We start from the raw sequence: 25,274 nt of genomic DNA, 5'->3' as shown, positions 1-25,274 counted from the left end.
CTTGGCATCATATCAGGGTGGTGGTTGATTGTCACCTCATTACACAGAGAGCAAGAGAGAAAGACACAGACAGAGAAAAAAATGAATGTATTTATCTAAAATTATATATTATATAGAAGAAGGCTCCATATCAGAGTTTGGCTGTAAAGACGTACATTTGTTGAGATGCAATATCCTCAGCAAGCCGAGGTTATGGATCTCCTTTGTCTTTTCATAGATGGAGGTCGGTTATATGAAAGTAGCCAGTTTCACGATAGATTAACACACTCTGGATTTTTTTGATTTAGATTTGGTTCTGAAAGTTAAAGCAGGAATGAAGTATTGTACTTGTTCTCCCAGAGTACAACTAGAAAGCTCTCAAATTGAAAGAAAACACTTAGTAACATTTAAACACCTTAGTGTATTAGTCTATTGTCTTATAAATAAAACTAAAAGATTCTTGTCATTATGGCTTCCAGAGGGGTCCAGACCCTGGGGAACATGCACTCAACAGTTTGTTGAGGGGAAACAGCTGAGCGATGGTCCTTCCATTTTTAAGGGGGGTGGGGGGCAGGGGGGGCACTGGTCAGTCAGTGCTGAAATCTCAATCCACACCAGGGGATTATGCATACTGTTCTTATGACTTGAACCTGCCAAACTTGACATGCTGCCCTCGTGCTCACTGCATAGTGTCCTGGTGTCCTTCACGGGGTCCCTTTCTTTGTCCTCACCGGGCCAAGATAAACTTTTCGGCCAATGCTGCTTTGGCTAGGTCAGGTCCTCCAGCCTAGCTTGGCTCATTGCTAGTAAGGGGAGAAGATAATGGGTGCATGTGTGGCCCTCAAAGGTCCTGGGGCAGGCCTGAAGAGCGTGGGGCTGATCAGGGGGCCCTGTATGAAGGCCGTGGGACCCGGAGGCAGCCGTAGTGCCAAGGGTCCAGAGGCCATAGTACACAAGGCAGCTGGATTGAGAGGGCTGGTCAGGAACCCTGCCGGCAGGGCCTTGGATAGCTGCTTCTGCAGGGCCAGTTTAGTCTGAAACCAAAGACAAAAGACACATATAAGACAAGACTAAGAGTGTGAAGCATTGCTTGCAGTGCTGCGGAGCTGCACTTAGACACAGCGGTGCTTAGAGTTAAATGATAAATTAATGACAATGCTAACATGCTGATGTTATACATGTTTACTATGTTGGCCATCTTAATCCCTCGAGCCGTGCTGCTACCATGGCTAAGTAAATGCATTCTGCAACAGTATGTGCACCAACTGTAGTGTCGTCTACTCCATCGCTCTTCTTTAGAATAGAAAAGCCGCTCATTCTTTATTTATATTGTAAACTGTAAAAGGTAACAAACTCTAATAAGCTTCATTCTGAGGCTTCTAAAATCTTAAGTTAAAACAAGGCACTAATTTTGAAATAGCACAGAGTTTTCATATAACAAATAGAGGCACTTAGTTATTAATTGTATCAACCGCTTGACAGCCATCGGACTGCCGGGCAGAGCTTCCCATTTGTATCTATTGAGTATGTGAATATAATAATGGCATATAATTGTTATTTAATGAACATGTGCAAAGTGGACAAAAATAAAAGTAGTTTAACGTGTGTTTGTGTGAGTGTGTCTGTGTTTGACAGATTCTTACCGCTAAGACAGCACTGGGCTGTAGTTTATTATAGGGGGTGAACTTCACCTTGACAGGCTTCCCAGCCAAACGCTCTTTGTGTCTCCTGCTGTTCATGTGCTAAAAGGGGACAGTGATTCAGTCAGGACACCTCTGACTAAGAAACCAAAGAGCAAACAAATTGGGTAGTTTTCCTTGTAGAATACAAAGGTTAGGCACGCCACATTTTTATACAGTGATCGTTTAGTCACATTTATTTCATTGGGATAAACCCACATACCTGCTTCAGCTGTGTCTCTGAGTTGACGGACACCTGGCACATTTCACAGTGAAAGGGCTGGCTGGATACACCCACAACCGCTCTGGTCTTGCTGCCCATTCGCTGCTTAATTCGGCAGGTGGGCCTGGGCGATGATGTCATCTTGACCCTGCGCTGTGACTGGCTGATGTTCGGACCATCGAGCATCTGTTTGTGCTTAGAGCCTGATTCAGCCAACCAGAGAGGAGGACCAAATATCAGAATCATAGATAACATCACAATAATCTATTACAAATATAAATGGTTGTACATATCAGTAGTATTGTACTTCATACCACTACAGTGAGCCTCCAACTGGGAGCTTGAATTAACCGTCACTTTGCACGTGGGACAATGGAGTTGTTGTTTTTTGTTGCCCTTGGCGTCCTTAGCCTCCTCCACCTTCACCACCTCCTCCTCAACTGCCATGGAGTGCGGGGCTGAACTGGAGGCCGGGCTGCACCCTTCCACAGGTGGACTGTCTGAATGTAGATCAGAAAGCTGAGAGCCAGGGGAGACTTGTGGGGACAGCTGAGGAGAGCGGAGCGAGGACGAGGAGTCTGTGGATGAAGGCTGTGAGGAAGGACTGGGTGCCAGCGAGATCGCCTGGTTGTTCTCTGGCTGCTGCTGTGCAGGTTGGGAGGAAGTACTTGGGCCTGTGGACAGATGGATAAACATAGAAGTTGTACTATGAGCCCATTTACACTCTGTATTACAATATGATATTAATCTTGGTATTCATAGTAAACAAACAGTTTTATAACACCACAACAATACATGAATTCTACACGATCAAGGTATACATAGATTTCCTTGACTAATGCGATCCCTCTAGAAGAGAAGTGTGACCTCTTTTTCCTTCCTGTTCTTATCGTTTGTTGTGCAACCGACCTGTCATTGTTTCCCCGTCTGTTCTATTTCTTTCATGTAACCTTCCTATTATACCTTTTATCTACTTAATTTCCTTATCTACTTAATTTTTCTTTCTTCTCTATTTTCCCTCTTTTTTTCTGCCATCTCAATCATTCTTCCTCTGTCTCTCTGTCGTTTGTTCTCTCCCTCTGTCCCCATCAATCAACAACCATGGCAACCGCTGAATGTAACAAGCTTATCATTGTGTGGTTAGAGGGAAATTGATAGGTGCTGGAAGAAAATGGTAGAGGGAAGATCAATAATGAAAAGGAAAGGTGGATTGGGCAAAAGAAAGGAAGCCAGTTAAACTTTATAGTAGACCAGAATGAGAAGCTGAGTGACAAATGACTGAAAAGGAGTAAAAGACAGCAGTTGTGCAGCTCTTTCGTAGGCAATAATGCTGAACAACCAACAGCTAAAAGGACACTGTGTTTTGTCAGGGGATTTAAAGAAACTATAGTGCAGTTTTGGGAGATTTTAACAAGTCAAAGTGCAGTTTACACCGACAACAAAAGTTATACATGGTGGGTTTTATAGGCTGATACAAATGTTTGTTTGTTTTTTTGACACAATTACAACAACTCGTAAAAAGCTAGATCATAAGCACATGGAAAGTGAGGGCTTATCCTCGCACATCTTCATTTTTGAGCACATAATTGCAGCACTTTGCAGCAAAGGGTTGGATAAAGTGCAATATAAATTGGGTGGCCTTCAGTTTATACTTCTGACCTGAGGGGACCTGGTACTCAGATGTTTATTCTCAGCAAAACTTCAAAGACCCAATTTTCACCCAAACAACCCACCCCAACCAATTAATCATTTGGGTGTTTTAATCAAGCAAAAATTACAAATATTTGCTGGTTCCAGCTTTTCAAATGTGAGGACTTGTTTTATGGCCCCTTGAAGTGAATATCTCTGAGTTTTAGACGGTTGGTCAGATAAAAGAAAACATTTGAAACTTGGGCTCTCTAACTTGTAATGGTAATTCTTCACTTTGTTTTTATATTTCATACACTAAACAATTAATTGAAATTGTTTTGATTTAGATTAATCCAAGAAAAAATAAACAGATTCGTTAGTTGCAGCCCTACCGACCTTTTAAAGCCGATGCTGAAGTCCTCGAAGACTCATTAAAGGCCTTCTTATTTCCCTCTATTGACCAACAACTCGAACTGAGGAACAACTCGAAATTCTACCTCATATAAGTTTATTAGTTACCACCAACATTTAAATTCCAACATCTACACTGTACATAATTTTCTACACCCTTTGACATGTCCATAAGCAAAGTGACAACACATCTCATAATAGGAACAAAAAGCTGCAAGTGGGAGTTGTGTTGAGCCACTGACATTTACAACCAAAAATCTAAACGAAAAAAAGTAACATCGCTCCATCGCTCGTCAGATAGCATCTCCTTTTAAGAGCTTTAAGGCTCCTCATCTTGGATAATGTCTTTGCTTGATGGGAGTAATTACCTATCTGACAGAGCCAATGATAGCAGGACAGGTAATAGCTGGTAATTAGCCAGCTGAGTGGCAGCTACCAAGCCTTGGTGCTTACGTCTCTCCAATTACCACTAATTACTCAGAGGATGGAGAGAGGGGTGCTCTTAAAAAAAGAAAGATTTATACCTGATATGTCTTTCAAATGTGAGTCTGCAGGCACCGTTCCTCCTCCCATCTTCCCCCTCTCTCTGTCTCTTCCTGTGGTGGATGGACTGTGTCCGTTCTTCTGCCGGTTCCTCTGGGTCTCCAAAGCCTTTAGCTTGCGAGCATGTTTGTGACCTTTGTAGTGGGCCTCCGCCTGGGTCTGACCATGACACACATACACACACACACACACACACACACACACACACACACACACACACACACACACACAGAGGAGAAAGTCAGAGTACAGTATATGAAGAGAACCAGTGACATGATTAAATTAGTATTAAAGGACAGCATGGAATCAGTAAACTGTAATCTTTCCATCTGTTCCATCTCTTTGGGTCGGCATGCGTCCGTGGAGTTAGGGAGAAATTATGCGATTGAGCATTTGACTCGGAGGGAGAGTCACATCACCATTTTGATCATCATCATGGTCGTGCACAAATGAGCATCACTTGGACTCTCGTGACCATCCTCTGAGCTCACTGGCTCATCTCTCCACTGATTCGTTCTGACACGAAATGGCCCGTGTCCATTATTCTGCAACACAAAATGACCCCTGTGCCTTCCCCTGCGAGAGAAAACACATTTGTGGCAGCGCGACAGCAGATGCATGCAGATTTGGGATCCTAAAAATGGCTCTGGATGGCTGTAGATAAATCTTCCTAAGTAAAGCACGCCTGCTCTACTGAGGAAGATCAGCTTGCAGTAAGTAGAAGTGCAACTGAAGCAAAACACATCTATCTGGTAATCCATACACACATTGATATTTCCACACAACACGTCAAATCTATACATTTTAAATACTTAGCTTCAGGAAACAAACAGCAATAAAGCCAAGCATTTTGTTGATTATTTTGTTTCTCATTTTCTACAACAACATATATCTGTAATATAACTATTGTGTTTAATATTCATTAACATTGTCTATGGCAACTGAGAAAACGCTGGTGAGTGAATCTTTAGTTAGGATTTAATTTTTTGTCATATTTCCTCAAATTGTACAACGTATGCTGAGTTAAATAGACCTGCTATAACCGACTCTCAGGGGGTGCAAATTTCAAATAGCTTCAGCAACTTGAGCAAACTATTCATGACATCAAGTGTACAAAACAAGCAGAAGTCATAAAGGATAGGACTGATGATATTCTAGATTTTTCTTATTGTCAAAAAGAAAAAGACCAACTGATCTTACAAATAAGCATTATTTGTGTAGCCAAAGCCTAATATATCACATTCTTCCATTTTTGTCCATAAATGAGCCACACTGTTGCACATTTCCCCTTCATTACAATGAACATGGACACTGTATTTACTTTTAATCACATACACACACCACACACACTTTTCTGGTGCTCTAAAGTCACTAGTGTGCCAATGTGTATTAATCCACCACTGAAAATAGTCCCTAACAAATTTTTGTCAACAATAAGAAAAATATAAAACATAACCAGCCTTATCCTTTAAGAGCACACATTTTTGCGACACTAGAGCCTTTCTGTATATGAAAGACACAAGTGCACTCCCTAAATCAACAGAGAGTCTGAGTTTGTAACAGTGTAACAAGACTACAAGTATCTAGCTTCACACAAGGCTGTTAGATAATTTGTCATTGCTCAAATTATCCGTACAAGTTTCCAGGCACACACTGTACACAGCACAGCCTCTGAGCTCAGAGTGCTGAGGTGATCTATTAGCGGCTGTGTGCGTGACTGGTGGGGTTCAAGTCTCCCCATCAACACTTTGCATAAAGCTACGGCTGCTACACAAACAGAAAGGGTACCACTGTGGGTCAAAGTGTGTGGTGGGGAATACAGGGCTGAGCAAAGGGTGTACAACCCCTTTGGCTACGTTGAATGTCAGCGCACACTAACCATTCAGCGTGATTTTCAACTGAGTCAGAGGGATGAATCTGCTCCCATCTGCATACCAGCATACTATCTGGCCTGCCAGTGTAGTATGAGTTCACTATGTTCCACCATAGTGACTTAAAGAGAGAATAACACGTAGAATCAAACAAAGATCCTCTGTTAAAGACACCTGAAGGAGACTTCTTGGCCTCCGCTGACCTTGACTCAAGCAGCTTTATGCATTCTCACACCACTGATGCCCAGACACTTCATACAACCGTCCTCCACAAAAGGGCAGCAACGTTAGAATATCATGTGTGATTCTTCAGGCTCGAATCTTTCATGCTTTTTCAGCCTTAAAGGAATAATTTGAAAATGTTCAAGTCTATCCCTTTTTTATGCACACCGGTCATGTAATATATACTGTAGAATTCATTTTCACAGTCATCCATCTTTGTCTTCATACCAAACAAACAGCTTCAGCTTTCCATTTTGTAGGGACAGGTCCACATTCAGTGCAATAAAGCACTCTCCTGTAGGAGCAAAGAATAGCTGTAATAATTAAAATTTTATGAGCAACTGAATACCAAATTGTGAAATTTAACCACTACTGAATAATTAACTTTGAATTTAGTTATCACTGAATTTACAGCATTGAAACCATCTCTATTTCCTCTCTTTAAAATATCTAGGGATGAAAATGCCGAACTGTCGGTCCACCACTTTATCCAAACTGAAATACCTTTACAGCTATGAATTGTCTTGGTATTTTGTAGTCATGGTTCCCAGAGAATGAATTCTAATGACTTTGGTGATAATGACTTATGGTCATATATCTTCATCAAAGAAATGAAAACATGCAGCATGATAGACTACTGTTAAATCATTATAGAAATCATAGCTTTGGTTGAACTTTGAAATCCTATATATTTCTCATTTCTAAATTTATGCTACTTTTCTACTCTTGAATGGGAGCACCTGTAACTTCCCCCCGGGGATCAATAAAGTATTTCTGATTCTGATTCTGATTCTAAAAACGAAATAAATATATCTATATATGAATGACTGTGAAAATGAAACCTACTGTTCCTACTGTATGTACTACACAAGCAGTGAGTATACAATATGAAAAGACTTGAAATATTCCTTTAGTCAATTTTCTTTGTCAAATGCAAATTCCAGCCGCTCAGTGCAGCCCCCCTGTTGAGACCTGGTACCTGCCTGTAACCTGGCATCCAACTCCTGGGTCAACCAGCACTCTCAGCTCAGCTGCAGGTAACACAGAGGGGGGAGGAGAGAGCCTGTTAGCTAGGAAACAGACTCCTGACAACATTACTGTATTTCCACAAGTACAGAGCAGAGAGAGAAAAAGACAGAAGGAGCATGAAAGGGATAGGTGAGGACGTAAGGGTAGTTTATTGGACTGCTTCCAGTTTCCTGCTTCCTAAGTTTCACAATTCACACAAAGAAGAGTCATTGTCATTCCGCCAGCTTCCTCCTAACAATATAAATGCAAATATGTATAAACGAACTCAATAGGAATGGCAGCCAAAGGAATTTGAATAGGGAGGTGTGATAAGGAGAAAAAAAGCAACAGAACGAGCTGACTGGTTTCCTTTTAAGAGCCCATTGGTTGAGTGGTAAAATGGAAGCTGTAGAAATATACTGACCGGACTGATAAGAAGAATAGTCAGCTTCAAGATTGTTTTTAGACCCGTGGGACGCCAAAATATATGTGATGCAAATATGTGGACGCTTGACTGCAAGAAATGAATCAAAAGATGAGCTTTAGATGACAGTTCATGAGAGAATAAGTCACGATTGTGTTTTAAAGTATGAACATTGTTTAGAAAAGCCTACTTCAAGAGGGTCTCACAAAGAGTAAAGTGAGATAATGTTGATTCAACACTCCCTTCACTTGAAAACGCATTACAGGTTGATGCGATTTAATGACTACATTCTGCACAAGATCGACTGAGCGGTCAATTGCATTTTTCCACCTTCCTGCGATGAATTAAAAAGGCATCCAGACCTGTTTTTGTTTTACCCAGTTTTCCAGATTAAAGCTCAAAGAAAGCTGAAGGAAAGAAACCAAAAACGTTTTCCTCCTGTGATCTCAGGGAAAAGGACTGAACGAGTGTACTACTTACAGTGGAGTTGAAGCGCAGGTGACAGATGTTACAGGAGATGATGGGTTTCTTCTTGGGTGGAGCAACGCCAAAGGTGTGGTTGATCACTGCCTTCTGCACTGGGTCCATCTACGAGGTGAAACACACACAAACACACATGCACACGTCACTCCTGCTTCATGCTTTAGTAGTGCAAACAGGAAATTTCAGGAAAACTGGAAAATGCTACAATGACACAAATGCCATACTACTATTTTACTACTGCCCTTATTTCCTGTCATCTCTCCAATGTCTTCCTGTCAAATAAAAGGCAACAATACCAGAAATAGAACTAGAAAATCCTGTTGTTCAAAAACAGACACATTTCTTCTAACATTAATATTTTAGGCACATTGTTTCCTGTAACTCGTCACTCACAGCAGCTGTTAGGACGTGTTTTAACCCGGTGTGTGTACCATAATGGTCTCAATTGTGCATTTCAATTTGTCGTCATGTTGTGTTCCTAGAGGAGTAGCATTGACATCATGCTATGGTTTTGAAGAATTAGACTAGATTAGAATAAATACAAGTTGTGTATATTTTTCAGAATAAAAGATGAAGAAATTACAGTCCTGAATTCACACTTTTTAAAGAACCCTATTTTATATTTTTAATCCCTACAGTGCAGCTGTGTTCGCTGAGTCATATTTTTAGCTTTAGGTGTCAGACAGGAATCTTTTCCCAGCCTCCCACATGCCTGATGCATTTAGCACGTTCCTCTGACTTGTCTCATTAAGGGTTAAAGCTAAATGTAGACTATGAAAGCCGCTTCAACATTCAGAGCCAGACCAAACATGTATGTGTGAGTGAGAGGAGTATTATATTTGGGATGTTGCAATCATATTTTTACCACAGATCAGAGCCAAGTAATTTAGAATCTGTCAAGTCCTGATATAATATTTATATTTTCCTATATAACATGGGTACAAAGTGCACATTTTAATAGTTCTTCTTCACAGTTTCTTTTAAAACATTTATTTTTTTAAAGAAGTAAAAACATATTACATATATATCTCAAAATGTCAGAAGTTGTTCTTAGAAATAAACTAAATAAAGGCTAAACATTTACACAGCACCTCAATGAGTAACCTCTACAATAATATTTCCTCTTATAATTTGGTGCCGCATCATATGCTAAAATATATGCAATTCTGCTGCCAAGTTGTGGCTAATGTCTGTTTCCTTTATACTCACAACATCATCAACATTAACAAGCTAGAGACCTTTATTCAACGCCATCAACCCGAGTCAGTGGACTCACTGTGACAAGATGGCGCGTTGGTCTGTTCTAATGTGTCCTTTGGATATAATTTGTTTGAAAGCCATAACACACGTCATGTGATGTTCAACATGATGTCTGACTCCAAGTGGACCTGACTGCAACACTTAGGTCAAGTCTGAAGTATTTTCTACTTTTATTATTTAGTTTGAGTGAGTGTAGGATTATAATATTGTAATCTCAGACTTTAATATGCCCACAGTGGCAAGTTTAATTTGATGGAACCAAAGTCAAACTTTTCTTGGGTTTGGAGAAAACATTGCAGGTTCTCTTTGGGGCTGGAATCACTTTTTGAGTGCCCACTGTGTGATGTGTGTATATGAGAAATGGGATATGAGATCTTACCGTGCTGAAATTGGGGAAGAGGCTGAGTGGCGAGGAGCTGTTGACCCTGAGCGGCAGGAAGTGCTCCAGCTGGCCATGAGCCTGCGGCTGGAGGGGTCGACCTGGCAGAGGCAGGGAGCCCAGCAGTGGGTGGACCTGGCTCTGGGAGAGGGCACCTACAGCGGGGAAGATCACATTTGAGTAAACACATCACTGTGACAACTGCTTTCTTTAACTATTGCTTCATCCTGTTAATATTCTCTATATTAAACACATTTGTGGAGAGACTTTTTCATTTGAGGCCACCAAAGCTGCACATCTTCACACACACACACACACACACACACACACACACACACACGAGGATAAAGACAGAGTTTAGCACACAGCATATGACATCAAGACAAAGTCCCACAGTGAATGATTCACTCAGAAAAGCTTTAATGACTTCAGTAATAGCAGGGGATAAATGATGAGAGGCTTTGCGTGGCCTTTTCCTGCTTTACAAGTCCATAGTTTATCTTGACAAATGTCTCTGGCCTTTAAACACTGCTCTAGTGTGTGTAATTGTGTGGTTTGTTCTTCCTCAGATCCTGCAAATGGGTCAATCAACATGAAGAGAAAAACAATTACAAATAAGTTTTAAGGCCTGAGGTGACAGATTGACTGTACTTTAACTTAAAAAATACATTTGCTTTTTGTTGCTCACTAATATTCTGTTTCTTTGCATACATTACTTTATCTCTGTAGTGTTTGTTTTGATAAATCCCACAGCAATTTCACCGTCACATTTTGCTTTGAAATCTCCTTCCACATGACCTCTCATCTCATCACGCTTGATTTTAGTTGGCCTAAATGCTTTCAGACTGCTCATGCTTTAAAGAGCACCACGGCACTGACCTTTGTCTAGACCCAAAGTAAACATTAGCGAGCTCACATTAAAATGCACAGTGTCTTACATAAGCATGGTGATTGGAGAAGGTTTGTAATGCCTGTATGCTGAAAGTCCTGAGGTTGTTCAGTTAAAAAGGTCACGTGTAAATGACAGAAGTTAAAATGAATAGTGAAGCAAAAAGTAGAGTTTTTGGTGGAGATTCAGGTATGAAGGAATGACAGCAGAAGCTTGTTGAATACAAGACAACCAGATGTTTCTACTTGCAATTTCAAATTACATCCATAACTGTGATTTTTGTTTATTTTTACCATTATTATCCAATATCTTATATACCTGTACATACATTCATATTTCTGTGTGTATGGCATTCGATAACTTCTAGAGAATAGGGATGAATTTTGTGCCTTCATTTTGTTTGTGCATACAGGGCTAGATAGTAGTAGCGTATGTATGTTTCTTGAATGTCTAAATTTTAGGGATTTGACTTCAAAACCCATCGGTTACACAGCTGATATTCTACAAAATAAGGAAACGCAAAGTTTACTCAAAGTTGAAACTCCTCATTAATATTTTAGGAAACATTTTTGATCAAATTATCTTGAGGTGAAAAAGAAAAGAACAAAATGTGAGATAGGAAAACCAGACAGGTTGCAAATAGCTGTATTTTCTCTTATACAATTCAATATCAAGTGTTTTTCTTCCATTTGAAAGACAGAGCTTGACTTTGTATGGATTTCAAATGTGTGGTGATGGAGGGCGGAGGGGAGGTTTGGCCTCAGCGGGACGGAAAATGTCAAGAGGAGTTTGATGAGACGGCTGAAGGGAGCATTGGCTGGTAGGAGGAACCTTCTGCATCGAAAAACTGAATGAAATTGACTGATGAAGCTAGAAGGATTAACATACCAGATGACGACTGGAGGATGAAGAGAGATGACTCACTAACTTTGGATTTAGGAGAGATGTGTGAGGAACCCACAGTGTACATGTTTACCCTTACTGAGAAATTAATCTCCTTCTGGATAAGATAACCACTAAAAATAAGAAACAAGTCTTTCTTACATGAATTACAAAGACATTGAAAGAAAAGAATGAAATAAATGGCAATTATCAAAAAATATAACATACCAAAACATACATTATCAACAAATAAATGATGCAGAGAGTCCATACAGTCAGTCTTAAAGTTGGAGTCTACTGACGTTATTTCGTAGTACTGAAAAGCACAACAAGAAAGCAATTTTCCACAATTTTCAGCTTTTTCACCTCTGGATTTCAGGTTTTATCTCTGGGGATGAGGCAGGTTTGAAAGTCCTTGAGCATTAGCATGTTTTTACTAATCTGGTCCCATATTCAAAATGGTTCGTAAAGCCTGAGCAGAGCGGAGAGACGTAGCAGAGGAAGGGGAAGGGAAAAGAAAAACAACCATTGCAGAATTCAAAACATGCCCAAATACATTTTATGAACAGTACTGCAGAGGGAATACTTAATACAGGTCATATAAAAACAAGTTAGAGAGATGAATTGTTCCATGCAGGTGACCTGGTGTTTACTATAGGCAACAACTAATAGAGCAGCAGCAGTGGATGTAACACACCACAGCATGTATTGTTTCATCACGGCCTGCAGCTACAAATGCCTCAGGGTACTTTTTTTTCTGACAGTGAATATGGCAAAAGATAAAAAGCCTGCCAGAATTTGTTTTAAATCTGTAATCCAAACAGATGCCTTATATGGAAGTGAAATATGAAAATGTAACTTGTAATATTAAACATGACAAAGAGTCTAAAGCTAAAATGCTAGCAGCTCTGTGGGGCTGTCCTTGAGCTAAATGCTAACCTCAGCATGCTGACATGCTCACACTGACAATGCTAACAAGCTAATGTTTAGCTGATGGGAATGTGATTAGTTTTGCAGATATTTGGTCATAAACCAAAGCATGGGACAAATCAAAATGTTGATCTAATGATGCTCTAGATGGAAAGTTAAGAATCACTAAAGTTATTAAAATTCATCCCGAGGGGAACATGAATGTCTGTACCAGATTTTATGGCAATCAACCCAATAGTTCACATAACATTAACCTCATTGTGGCGCTACAGGAAAAGTCAGGGGATCACCAGCATCATTAAGCTTCATCATCTGGGCACCGTGAACATCTGTACAAAATCTTATGACAATCCATCCTATTATATTTCAGTCTGGAGCATAGTAGAGGACCAACAGACTGACATTGCCATCCCTAGAGCCACACTGCTAGCTTGGCTAAAAAATACTCATAAAAAGAAAAGTTGTGGATCCGTCAAATTGAAATTTCAGGGTCTGTGAATTGAACCACTAAAAAAGATGAACAACTAAAAGACTGGTCAACAGACTGACTCAAATAACAGCAGCACACCAATGAGGGATTAACCTCGGACCAGCACCGCATCACAATCTCAAACCAGACAGACACAAAACTGAACAAACTGCCTGTCTGGAACAGCAAACACAAAGAAAAGTGAATTTCTATCTGATTCAAAGCCATGGATGGAAATTGGCAGCTGTATCTCTTCACTACAGAGAAGAGATGAATGTGACCAAAAAATAAAGCCAGAATCACCACAGTCAAAATACAGTCCTGGCTACCAAAGGAGGAAAGATTACAGGCACGTTTTAAAGTCCAATGTTGAGCGAAAGACAGACGAGTGAGAAATTATTAAAGTGTGGAGAAATTTTGGCTCAATAATCTGTAACTTTTGAGTAAAAAACAAGGCAGCCTATTATATTAACATCACTGAAAACCATCTGAAAATAGGGGACTGCCAATGCTAAAACTAACTCCTAATAAAGCCAAGTTGTTACATCTTAATCTTTATCAAACATACAATAAATTACTTGAGGTCTTGTCTTGTTTTAGCACCGTTTATTCAGTGATTTACAGGCACTCCAGCATACCACATACTGTTTAGATTAGAATTTGAAATGAGAGTAGGGATTAAAGCTGATTATTACTGTTTATTTGATCCTGCATGTGTAATGTGCTAAACATATCTCCCTGGAAAACACACACATACACAAAAACACACAGCGGTAACATGTGTTTACTCATTTGATTTTGTTTTTGATGAATTCTAATTTCATTTAAGTGCTCCGCCAGGACCGTTCATGTACCACCAATGCCAATAAAGTTTATTGAATTGCGTTACAGTGCAATACAGCTCAGACGAATGAGAAACGAGAGAAATTGAAAGAGAGACAGAGAGAGAGAGACAACCAGCGGCTGATGAGAGACTGTTTTTTTCCCCCTCCGCTAGGCCGATGTGCTTAATCTGCCTGTCAGTATGACTTTTGGGGACATTGATTCCCTCTCCTACACAAATCTGAAATTGATCTCATTAATCTCCCACGCATATATTCACAAAACACAGCAGGGCGAGACGTTTAATTAACTGCGTTTTGCGCTGAACAAACTAGAAACTGTCGTCATCTGTGAGAATTTGTACATCAGGCGACAAGAGGGAACATGCATCCGACGGGACTTTCCCCTTTTCAAGTTACCCGTCTCGTTTGCGTCCAGAAAAGTGTCACAAAAGCTTCAAGATGGACTAAAGCTGTGGTTATATTAGTTTTATCCAATCATGCTGAGCATATGTTAACCAGCAGGCTTTGATTAGTTTTTATAAATAGTCACTCATCACTTTTAGAACTTCATGAACTCGAAGTCATGAACTCAATTACTGTAGGCCATAACCTAAAATAACAATGTTGAGTAGAGGGATTTAGTTAACCATTTAAGATAGAAAATAACCTCAAATTAAAGGGGGCAACAAAACAGCAAAACTACCACACGTGATACACATATGAATCAGTTGAAAACAATGTTTCCAGCTGGCTTTTTTTTTATCCAGAAAAAAAATGTCTTCAATATGCGTTTAATGGCTATGATGCTAAAGCTACATGTCCCAGGCAAAAATAAGCATCTTCACTAGTCGATGATCCATGTAGAAGACATTTAAATAAAGTAACAGCATTATTGTTGTATTGCAGAGTAGAGTTAGCTCAGTTTGTCCTCAAATTATGTGTGTAATGAGGAAAAATGTCAATTCACACTGTAATTTTGCTGTAACATAACCACTTTTTTGGCTAGCTAGCTTATATAATTGTTTATATTTTCAAACAGTATGTTTTCAATTTTAATGACAACAGTAACTTTTATGAATGAGGATTAATAAAGGTGTTCGGCAAACATAAGACTGTCTCGGGTAACGTTGGCTGGAGAGTGTAAACTTCCCAAAGTCCATAACCTCTGCTGGCCTCCAGGACCGGCTTCCACATAATAGGGAAATAATGCACAGCTAGCTCTGTCATGGGTGTTTAGTTAACAAAATCTGTAACCCCACAAACTAATGATATGCTCCCTGGGGTTTACAAGTAACATGCACTTACTGCAGGTAAGCTAGTTAGCTGGACATGGTAACAATAGCGGATTGGAGCAGACAAACACACAGTTAAATCTATTACACTTTCGCCCTTGGTAGGGGTTTAACAAACTGTCAATTGAGCGAGGACTTGTGTTCGTGTCACTTTTGATTTTCTTCTTCTTTCTCGCTACTATAAAAGTAATTCCACATTTTAAAAAACGAGCCAGCTGCTGCTCACTAATCCGTATTCACTTTCTTTTTCTATGCAGGAAGATAGCTTCTTCATGGAGGCTGGGAGTGTAGGTCACAGCAGCCAACCTTCCCGTATTGAGAAGGGATAAAAGATTATGAGCTGGAGAAATGATAGCACCTTGAAAAAACTGGGGGGGAAAAGCTTAATCTCTATTATTTCCAGGATTAGTCTCTGGGTGACTCAACATCACAGCAATCACAGAGGGGAAGGAAATGGCATCTTTTCATGATGGGTGGAAAAAAGGGGGGGGGGGCGGGGTGGGAGGCTTTCTTAGCAGCGAATCGGCTGCTTTGGCTCCTTTCATGGTGAATACATTCCCCAGGATCATCTGTCTGAGCCAGGCTCTCTGTCTTCAGTCTGAACCAACATGGCAGCGTGGAGGCACGCTCTCATTTCTGACACCTACCAACATCCCCTGATGAGCTTCCTCTGTTTTGTGCTAATGCTTTGTGACATTAACAGCTGAATTAGAGCTGTTCCTTCATTTCACTGAATTTAATGCGAAAAGCATTAAAAATACTACCGCTGTAATATTACCATCAAAATACGTTTAATGAATTAAACAATGTGGTGTAAGCATAATCTACAGCAAGACAAACTGCAGATGGAAAACTGGAGGAAAATACAGATTATTTTACTCCTGAGGGGATATTTTTCACATGTTTTTCTATTGGTATAACTGAACTGCTTTGACACATAAAATAAAGTCACCACAGCACAGTGTATTCTGTAGGTGCAGATCAGAAAATCCCACTCACTCTATCTTTAACTAACAGTAATCTTTCTATTTGCAGAATAGCAATCAGTCATAACAAATGGTTTTATCAAACAGGCAGGATTAAGCACTGGGGGATGTGGTTCTGAAATGCTAAAAAGTGTGCCTCTTCTGACAGGGTTTTGCTGTTAAGCCTGCAAAACACATTGTCAAATAATGAAAATTGAATGGTATGTTTTCCACTCCATAATAGCATGAAGCACACAGCTTTCTGAGTCATAAAACAGAAGTGGTTAGTGCACTGCGCTTCAGCAGTAATGATGATGCCATTCATTGCTTACACAACAGGCAGAGGACTAGGCATTTATGATGAGCTCTGGAGGATGAATTAGCATCCATTAAAGCTGCCATTGACAGCTCTGCTTAGCTCCCTCCACTGGAAACAAAACGATGGAGAGTGAAGGCCTAATTTCCATGATGGCTTAAAATGCTGCCCCTGCCTTGCACTGTGTGGTCTTTAAATAAATCATCTTTATTGTGACAAAGTACATTTAGGCCACGACTGGGGGCCAACAGGCAAATTCTCCCGCTGGCTGTCACTGTCAATTTAAACCCACACAGCCGCAGCTGGCAGAGCCAGCGGCTTCATGAGAATGTCTACCTGCGGGGTACCATCCAGCCCAGATCCAGGCCCTGCGGGAATCTGTCCTACTTTCAACTGGAGCACTGTGGGCCCATTTTCACCCCAGGGACCACAAACTTATATTGAATTTGCTCAAGGTGAAATCCAGGACTAGTGTCCTATGGTCAAAGAAACAAATGACAGGATTACTCTGCAAAAGACAGAAGCTACAGCTGCTTTTAATGTCCACACAGGAGAATTCAAATAAAAACAATGAAGAGTCAAAATGCATCGAGAGTCTTTTCATCCACAATACTGGAATGAAACAGCAGATCAGCTAGCAAATGTCATGCACATCTCATTGACCAGAACTTCACAGGAGGCTGTCGGCTTGCTGAGACTTTTTATTTGCATTAGTTTCCACAAGGCACCATATTTAGTCTAATGTTAATACTGGCACCAAATTATATTTAATAACTGCCCTGTCTGATACATTAGGAAAGTATTATCTTGGTATGTTCTGGTGAAGCATCATTTAAGTTACTCTCACTTAGGCTTGGGCAGTATACAATGACTTCTATAACCAGCACCTCAGCTTTACGTAATTTTTTTCTTTCACGTTAATACCATCATATACAGTTTACCCCGGTGAAATGTCAGGAAGGTATGAAAAAATAGATATCGCCAAAGCCTTCTCTCACTATTACCTTCCATTTCCGTATCTTGTTTATGTCAAGAAGACTTTGTCTTTTGAAAACAGGTAAACATAAAAATCTAATTTAATGCACATGATGTGCTCTGCCGTTAACGTTCTTGATTCTGAGGCCAGAAAGGATAAACAAACACTAAGAGATAATGTTGATCTGCTGGGAAATGTGCAGCTCAGATGGACCAGCGTTTGTTGCGCTGTGTTGTGTTTTGTTTCCTTTACCGACCCTCTGCCGTTCCATAGCATTCTGCATGTCTGTATCAAGCACACTTAAAATAAACTGCCACCATCTGCTTGATTGAGATAAGCCTGAGTCCAATCAGACCCGCTGAATGGCAGTCAGCAGATGTGCAGCACATACTTATTGATATTTAAAGTCTGTCGCAGCTTTATCCGCCCCATGAACTTAGTAATTAGCAGCTTTCCATCTCGATGCTTCTCTCTGGCTGTCTGCCTGGTGGAGCGAGTTTGAAGGATCGTACATTAGCGGCTTCAGAGATGAGTATCACAGTATCTCTGCTTACTGGTGCATCTCAAAAGATGTTTATCAGGGATACATTAAAGAAGACAAGCTAGCGTCATCAAATGTATTACAGAGGTCACAAAGAGCACGTTCAAGGGCTCTTTCTAGTTTACTTGAGTTGTTAAAGGACAGCAAAGTTCGCCAAACCTGTAATTATGGGCAATAATGCTGCCAAGTTAATCAACTGACCAATCGTTAAACTCCCTGGAAAGGCGATTGTCCAATCATAGCTTAGCAACCGTAACTAGGCACGGCAGACCTGTCAAGCTTTGGCTTTCTCCACATGGTGAAGTATTTAAAAAGTTTGGAGAGTCATGTCTTGTTGTTTAACCTTTCCAAAAACAAAAACGCAAAACAAAAGTGTAAGGACTGGATTAAACTGTGTCGCTTATCTGCTCTTACGTGAGCTGCAATTGTTAGCATATCAGTATAACTAGTCAGTAACCCAGTGTTACTTCCAAGGCAGAATGTTAGCTTATCATTTATCACCACTGTGTAACGTTAGTATTTCACCACTGTGTGAAAGCCAGTCTTAGATGCTATCTTAAAAGTAGGCTATAAAGCCAAACATGGAGCCAAACAGGGTTATGTTAGAATTAAATAATGGTCTGATTTTATTTTCGTGGGACATGTGGCTTTAGCCTTGAGTATGATAACATGTATGTAACTATCAAGTGCCCATTTAAGACCCCTTTTGGGTTAAAACACTTTAATAAGCTAAGTAGTGTATTTTAGTTGCTGACATTCAGTGATCTTTGAAACATCTTTTCCTATTGACTAGGCAATGTCATGTCTCCTGGCAGTTGCATATTTCAGCAGGTTTGCATTTTCTGCTTGATTTTCGAGGCACGTCACCAGATTTGGAAGCACAATATTTTCATTCAACTCAGCATTTCAGCAAATACCAAAACGTGAATGCATTTTGCTGACAGAACGTGTAGTTTGAGTGTGTGTGTGTGTGCGCTTGCATGTGCGTATCCTTAGAATTACCTGCCATGTGCCTCACACTGAAATACTTGTAAAGACCAACTGCAGAAGTATTGAGGCCATGATCACCCAGCAGCAGCTGCAGTGGTTCATGTTGGCTACCCCACAGAGTGCTATACGGCCAGCTACATCATGGTCAACACTCAGCTGGAGGGCCGAAAAAGTGCTATAAGGATCAGATGAAGAACACTTTGAGGAAGTGCAAGATCAGACCTGAGGACCTGGAGGATGTTGCTGCTGAACGTACCACTGGGTTCATATGCTGGAGATGGAGAGGACAACCAGAAGACAGCTGAAGAGAGCCAGGAGAAATATAGCCATGGTTGCCACCACTACTACCACCACATGTACCCCCCACCTGTAATAGAGCTGGTGGGTCCAGGATGGGACTGTTCGGCCATCAAAGATGTCACCATTAAAGGAGAAGGAGGAGGAGGAGCTGGATGAGCCCCACCCACGTTGAAACTCCAACACAGAGCAGACGAGAGGACAGAAGCAGTGCAACCAGAAATGACAGCGAAACGTGCCTCAGCATAGTTTTTTCTGTTCATTCAGCTTAGGCGCTGTGAAAAACTGCAAAGGCTAAAGTCTTGTAATGAATGTGAAGGGGAAATCTTTTTATGTAAACAAATACGCATGAAAATATAATATAATAAATATAATATTCGAGGTCAGCAAAAATGATCAAGGTCGTGTCCATATATCATACGATAAGTCGATGACGTAATTATCATTTGTCACCACTCCAGAGATAGAATCCTTCTTAACCCTGTAACGCCAAGTGTATCATATTTGATACATGAGTTTTTGAGACCTCTACATCATCAGTGTGATATTTGTTTTCCTGAAAAACCTGATGTATACAATCAGACACATGCAGTGCACCAGAAGAAATTGAAGCCCAGGCAGAAACCCATGCCCCTGCGAAGGTTTCAAGCTGCTGTTGGCACCTCTCTCACAAGTGCAGGAAAGGGCAAAATCAAGTGTGGCAGACCACTATCCTCTCCAGAAGCAGGAGGAACACCTCCCCCCCCGCAAAAGGCCAACCTCTAGTGTGCCCCCTGATGTGAGAAAGGATGGCATTGAAACTCAAAGTTTAATGGGTAAAAAATGTTGTGTTTTATATGTTTTTGTACAAAAATTATACATATTAAAACTCATATGTGCAGATTGATATTTAATTTCTTTTTTCAATAAACACACACAAAAATTAGAATTTTCTGGCAATTATTTCATGGTTCAGGCTTTACAGGGTTAAGAAAACAGAAAATGTCCTCAGCAGCCGGTCATGTAGCCAGCAAGAGGTAGAAATACTGCAAAGCCAACTTCATGCATGTCAAAAGTCAGAAATAGTCCCAGCTGTTCCACAACCAAGGAGAAGTTTTTGAGTAACCACTGCACTTTTCCTCACAGTTTATGTCGACAGAGGCAGAGCCACAGGCTAACAACTCCGGTTTGAAGGACATGGAAGGTGTATCAGTGCCAGTGTCCTCGAGAGTCCATTCCCCAAAGGTGGTGACACAGAAAAAAGCTGCTTTAACAGAACAAATGGTCATTTTGCCAGAGTGCTGGATCCCATTTAGACTGACTGTTTAGTTTTGTTGTTGTTGAACTGGATATCCTTTCCTCATATGACAGAACTCTGCCCCGAGAGGACACTAGACTTCGTCAGGTAAGTGCAAATGAAAACCAAACAGAGATGTAATACAGTCGCATTCTTTAGCTTTTACAGATTTACTTCTCATGATGTTCTTCCTAGAACTTGAATGTACTCTCATGGCTCTAGGAACTACACGGTGCCAGACCTCCCCGGCCTGATGGTGGCACTAACAAGGTTACAAAAACATCATCAAAACCAATCAACAAAAGGACCATAAATATCCAAGATTTCAAGATACCTTGTCATGAAGCGAAGTGTTCAGTGTGAAATTTTGACCAAATTGTGGTGCTTGACAAAAGGTGAGGATGTGGCTAAAATAATTTTCACGGCTCAGTGAATATCTGTAACAAATTTCCCGACAATCTGACTAGCAGTTGTGGGAGTATCTTCCTATGTACCGACATTGGGGAGTAACAATCCCTCCGTGTGCACTATTACAATGTCAGATTGTGGGCTTTGTGGTGGAAAGTGGACCTTGGAGAGAGAAAAACTGAATAACAGAACCAAAACAATCCAAACAACCCACAACAAAAGCAAATTACAAAAGATATGAGGGCTATTAGGTTAGATATATTATGATAGGAAAAACAGCAAAACTCAAAGAAAATAATCTTGCCATCTATATACCACAAATTGCTTCACCTGTTCAGCTCCCTCGCAAAGATACAGTACAATATGTGCCAACTCATACGAAGAGAATTTAAGGAAACGTCTACCGGACAGAAACTATGCAAATAAATAACAAAATCAGATATGTGAATAGCAATCCGGGGTAGTCTGCGTTCACAGTGCAGGCAGCGTTCTTCAGTATTCTCCTAGTTAGTGGAGGCAGGATTGGACAGGTAGCATTATATAGTGTGACGGCTGTTGACACAAAAGAGCGTCTCAGACGCCCCATCTTGCACTTTGAGAGGATGGAGATGATTGTTTAGAGTTCAGTTCATCCTTCCTTCTGTTTCTAACTTTCTAACGCTGTGCTTTCATCTTTATTGTTTTCATCCCTCAACACTGATGCCGGCTCTCCAGCACACCACCACAAAAGAAAAGGGCAGAGGCCACAACTGTTAGAGCATGTGAAGCAGTCTGTTGCATGTACTTACTATGCGTTCAGACAGAATGCAAAGTGAATTTTAGAGGCGGCACACAAAGTCAATGGAAAGACGCAAGTGGATGCGTATATGCGAAGACGCGTCTGCACGAGTTGGAAATGTTTCAACTTGAGTAAAACTGTTTTGCATATCCTGGGGCTTTATAAAGGACAGAGACTGATCAATTTTTTTTAATAGCTGCCAATGATACCACACCCACACTCTAAAAATGAATAAAATTTAACTTACTGATCCAAATCACTTCTCTAAGTGACATTTTCAGATGTATGTGTTAATAGTTTTGAAATAACAGCAATTGAAAACTTTAAATGACTTAAATGACAGCTGTCATGTAGATCTTGACAGGGATTCAGGCATTAACCAGTCACCAGTGTAACAGCAGTGAGTGGTGCAACTCCACTGAAAACTTCTTAGAAAAGTAATTAAGTTTCAGTGACTCATCGATCAAGCTGAAGGCGGTGAAAGAGGTCCCCTAGATTATGCAAGAACAGCATACAATCATCTCTCCTCTACATTACTTCTACAGTGTCAAACTTGTCAGGTTTAATTTGCATCCCCAGGTATTTGTAAGGCTGCACTGTTTTTACCTCTTTACCCTTAATGGTGACACGTTAATAGTTTCTTAAAGATGCAGGAGCTCTTGGCAAAGCCAGAATGTAATAGAAATCCATGGCATGTGTCTAAACCATTAAAATTACTTAATGTAGTTGGTCTTGGCATGCAGCTCCATTCCCAGGACACATTTGGAAAAATCTTGCCCTCATTTTGATGCAGGATGTGAGTCACTCTCTACATTTACAACCAGAAGTTTGATATGATTCTGAAGAGAAAATCATTGCATAAATCTTCCATCTTTTAACAGCTTTTGATGTTTTTAAAGTCAATTATGCCTCTATCAAAATGCTTACAACATATTCACATGACATGTACACCAACTATACAGATCCCAATCAGAAAATGAAGCAAATATTTTCTCAAGATGAACTCCATCTCATTATGATAAGTCAGATTTTACTGAAGACATCAGTACTGAAGGACAAATGTTAAGAGACCTAAAATTTAAGACTAATCATCCAATCAAAATGATGAAACAACTATTTATTATTATTAACCACCAGGGAAGTAAAATGTGTGTGTGTGTGTGTGTGAATGTTTATACTTAACCACATTGCAGGGACATCCGTTTACACAGTCACACTGCAGGGACAAAATTCAGGTCCCCACAAGGGTTAACTTAATTCAATTTTAGGGCTAAAACATCTTGAATAGGGTTAGATTTAGATTGAGGCTAGGATTAGGGTTAGCATATATATAGTTCATGCTTTGAATAGGGCTAAGCATTCAGGGAATGTAAGTCAATGCAATGTCCTCTTAAGTGAGAAACGAGTGTGTGAGTGTGTGTGTGTGAACAGTCATTGCCAGTCAGACTAATCAAACTCACACTGTCAACACTCTACAATGACTGATTGGGGCTGTCAGTGTCTGTTAGCAGGGTTGAGGTAAAGGAGGGAAAAACCCCTACAAACACCTACGATTTGGAATAACACACACAAAATAAGAGAGGACGCCATTATCCATTCAGATTTTATGCGTACTGTATTGAAACTAGTTCCTGAAAATCAAATGCAAATATCATGCAGAGATGTTAGCAATTACTTCTCTTGTTAACCTCTGACCCAAATTTAACCCCAACTTTTACAAGAACTGTTTGTAGATTTAACATATGTGGGGTGTTTTTAACACAAGAAATGTGCTATGTTTAATTTGTTTTTGTTACATCTGCAACAATCAGACAGTTTGTGTAATTGTCAAATATTGTAACTCGTGTGTAACGGAGGAATTTGGTGTTCACAGGATTGATTTTTACAAACACATAATAATGTTATGACACTCTGGGCTCTATTTAAATTGCGCAAGCGCCATGACAGGTAGGTCTTGGCTGCATGGACTGTGTGGGCATCTCCAAGTTACCCCCCTATTTAGGTTCTTTATGTTCAGCAGTGCGAAGTGTAAAAGTGTTGAATGAAGGGGAATATAGATCGGAGGAAATATTTTCCCAGACAGTTGCATCATTGGTCGTATAGCTCTGAAACAGCCAACGACGTCTTCTGCATTAACTGCTGTCAGTTAATACCGAGTTAAAGCAGACCTGTCTGATGTGTGTAGAGGTGTTTTTGGGGTTATATTGTAGCAGCCTGGTGCCATTTGCATGTAATTTAATCAAGGTAAACACAGACGAAGGCCGCACGTAATGGCACTGCGCTCTCTAATCAGATTTATCAACATATCTGTTCTGCTGCCTTCAGATGGATGCAGGGATTTAATTTAAAGAAGACGCTTTTACTGTATGAAGCAGCTGTGCACAACAGATATCGAAGAAGAATCGTTCATATTAATGTGTAGATAAATGCAGACTGATTTACCGATGTTCCTACTTTAACCACATTAAATGCTATTAAATATTTTTGGTGCCAATTTAAACGCATGTGCATCATACACATCATACTTTATCTGAACTGATGACGTGCGGTGTTTCAGATGCTGCTGTGGCACAAATAAATTGAAATGCTCTCGACACCAGGCACCGAGTCAAAGTACAGTAGCCTAATTAAATTTGTGCTCTAAGATAATCTGCACTCATCAGTATTGCAATCAATTAAAACCATACTGCGCCATACTCATTACCCTACAATTAGAACAATGAGTCATTAACGCTGCTGGATACTGAATTCGAGCCCCAACAGGAAAATTAATGGTCCCATCTAAACTGACTCATGAACTTCTGTCTCCTCAAACATTTTGAAAAAAAAACTTTTCCATAACATAACGAGGAAACAAGGACTTGCTTTCTGCATCTCCTGCCGTCCCCATAGAACACAGATTAATGTCTCATAGCTAATATGATGGGTCATAATATCACACTTGATTTGCCTGACTCTATTGTTATACTTTGCTAATAAATGATTTAGAGTAAAAGTAAAGTGAGTAAATACTTAAGTCGTGCACAGAAAGGTCATTAGGTCAGTTTTTCTACGGTATTAGAAAATTTCCTGTTTTGTTCTAATCGCTAGTTTTATATGTAAAAATGTATGTTATAAATATTTAACTTGTACCTTATTACAATATTTAACCAACATAAGGTGATCATGCTTTTAATCAAGTTTTCTAAAAGGAACATTTCTGACTAGTAAAAGGGAAAAAAGTGAGATTTGACAGATGTTGCCAAAGACCAGAGGATAAACAAAGAACAGTCAAAACAATAACTGCATGTCATGATAGCAAGCAATCACTGAGGTCATTTGTAACCTACA

At 40.1% G+C, this 25,274-nt stretch overlaps 1 protein-coding gene across 1 annotated transcript in view; it reads right to left on the bottom strand.

Moving 5' to 3' along the window:
- Window positions 1-782: 782 nt before the first annotated feature.
- Window positions 783-25,274, bottom strand: part of LOC139303516 (zinc finger protein 385B-like) — a 38,850-nt gene continuing 14,358 nt past the window's right edge. Inside the window, exons 2-8 of the mRNA XM_070927358.1 lie at window positions 10,112-10,266; window positions 8,470-8,577; window positions 4,446-4,623; window positions 2,196-2,555; window positions 1,882-2,084; window positions 1,623-1,721; window positions 783-1,013 (exon numbers count right to left, since the gene is read on the bottom strand). Coding sequence (XP_070783459.1) covers window positions 783-1,013; window positions 1,623-1,721; window positions 1,882-2,084; window positions 2,196-2,555; window positions 4,446-4,623; window positions 8,470-8,577; window positions 10,112-10,266 — 1,334 coding nt within the window. The remainder of the gene's footprint in view (window positions 1,014-1,622; window positions 1,722-1,881; window positions 2,085-2,195; window positions 2,556-4,445; window positions 4,624-8,469; window positions 8,578-10,111; window positions 10,267-25,274) is intronic.

This window comes from Enoplosus armatus, chromosome 20 (assembly GCF_043641665.1).
Source record: "Enoplosus armatus isolate fEnoArm2 chromosome 20, fEnoArm2.hap1, whole genome shotgun sequence".
Classification (NCBI taxonomy): Eukaryota; Metazoa; Chordata; class Actinopteri; order Centrarchiformes; family Enoplosidae; genus Enoplosus; species Enoplosus armatus.
Note: the sequence above shows the minus strand (reverse complement) of the source record. Positions and strands in the feature narration are given on the sequence as shown.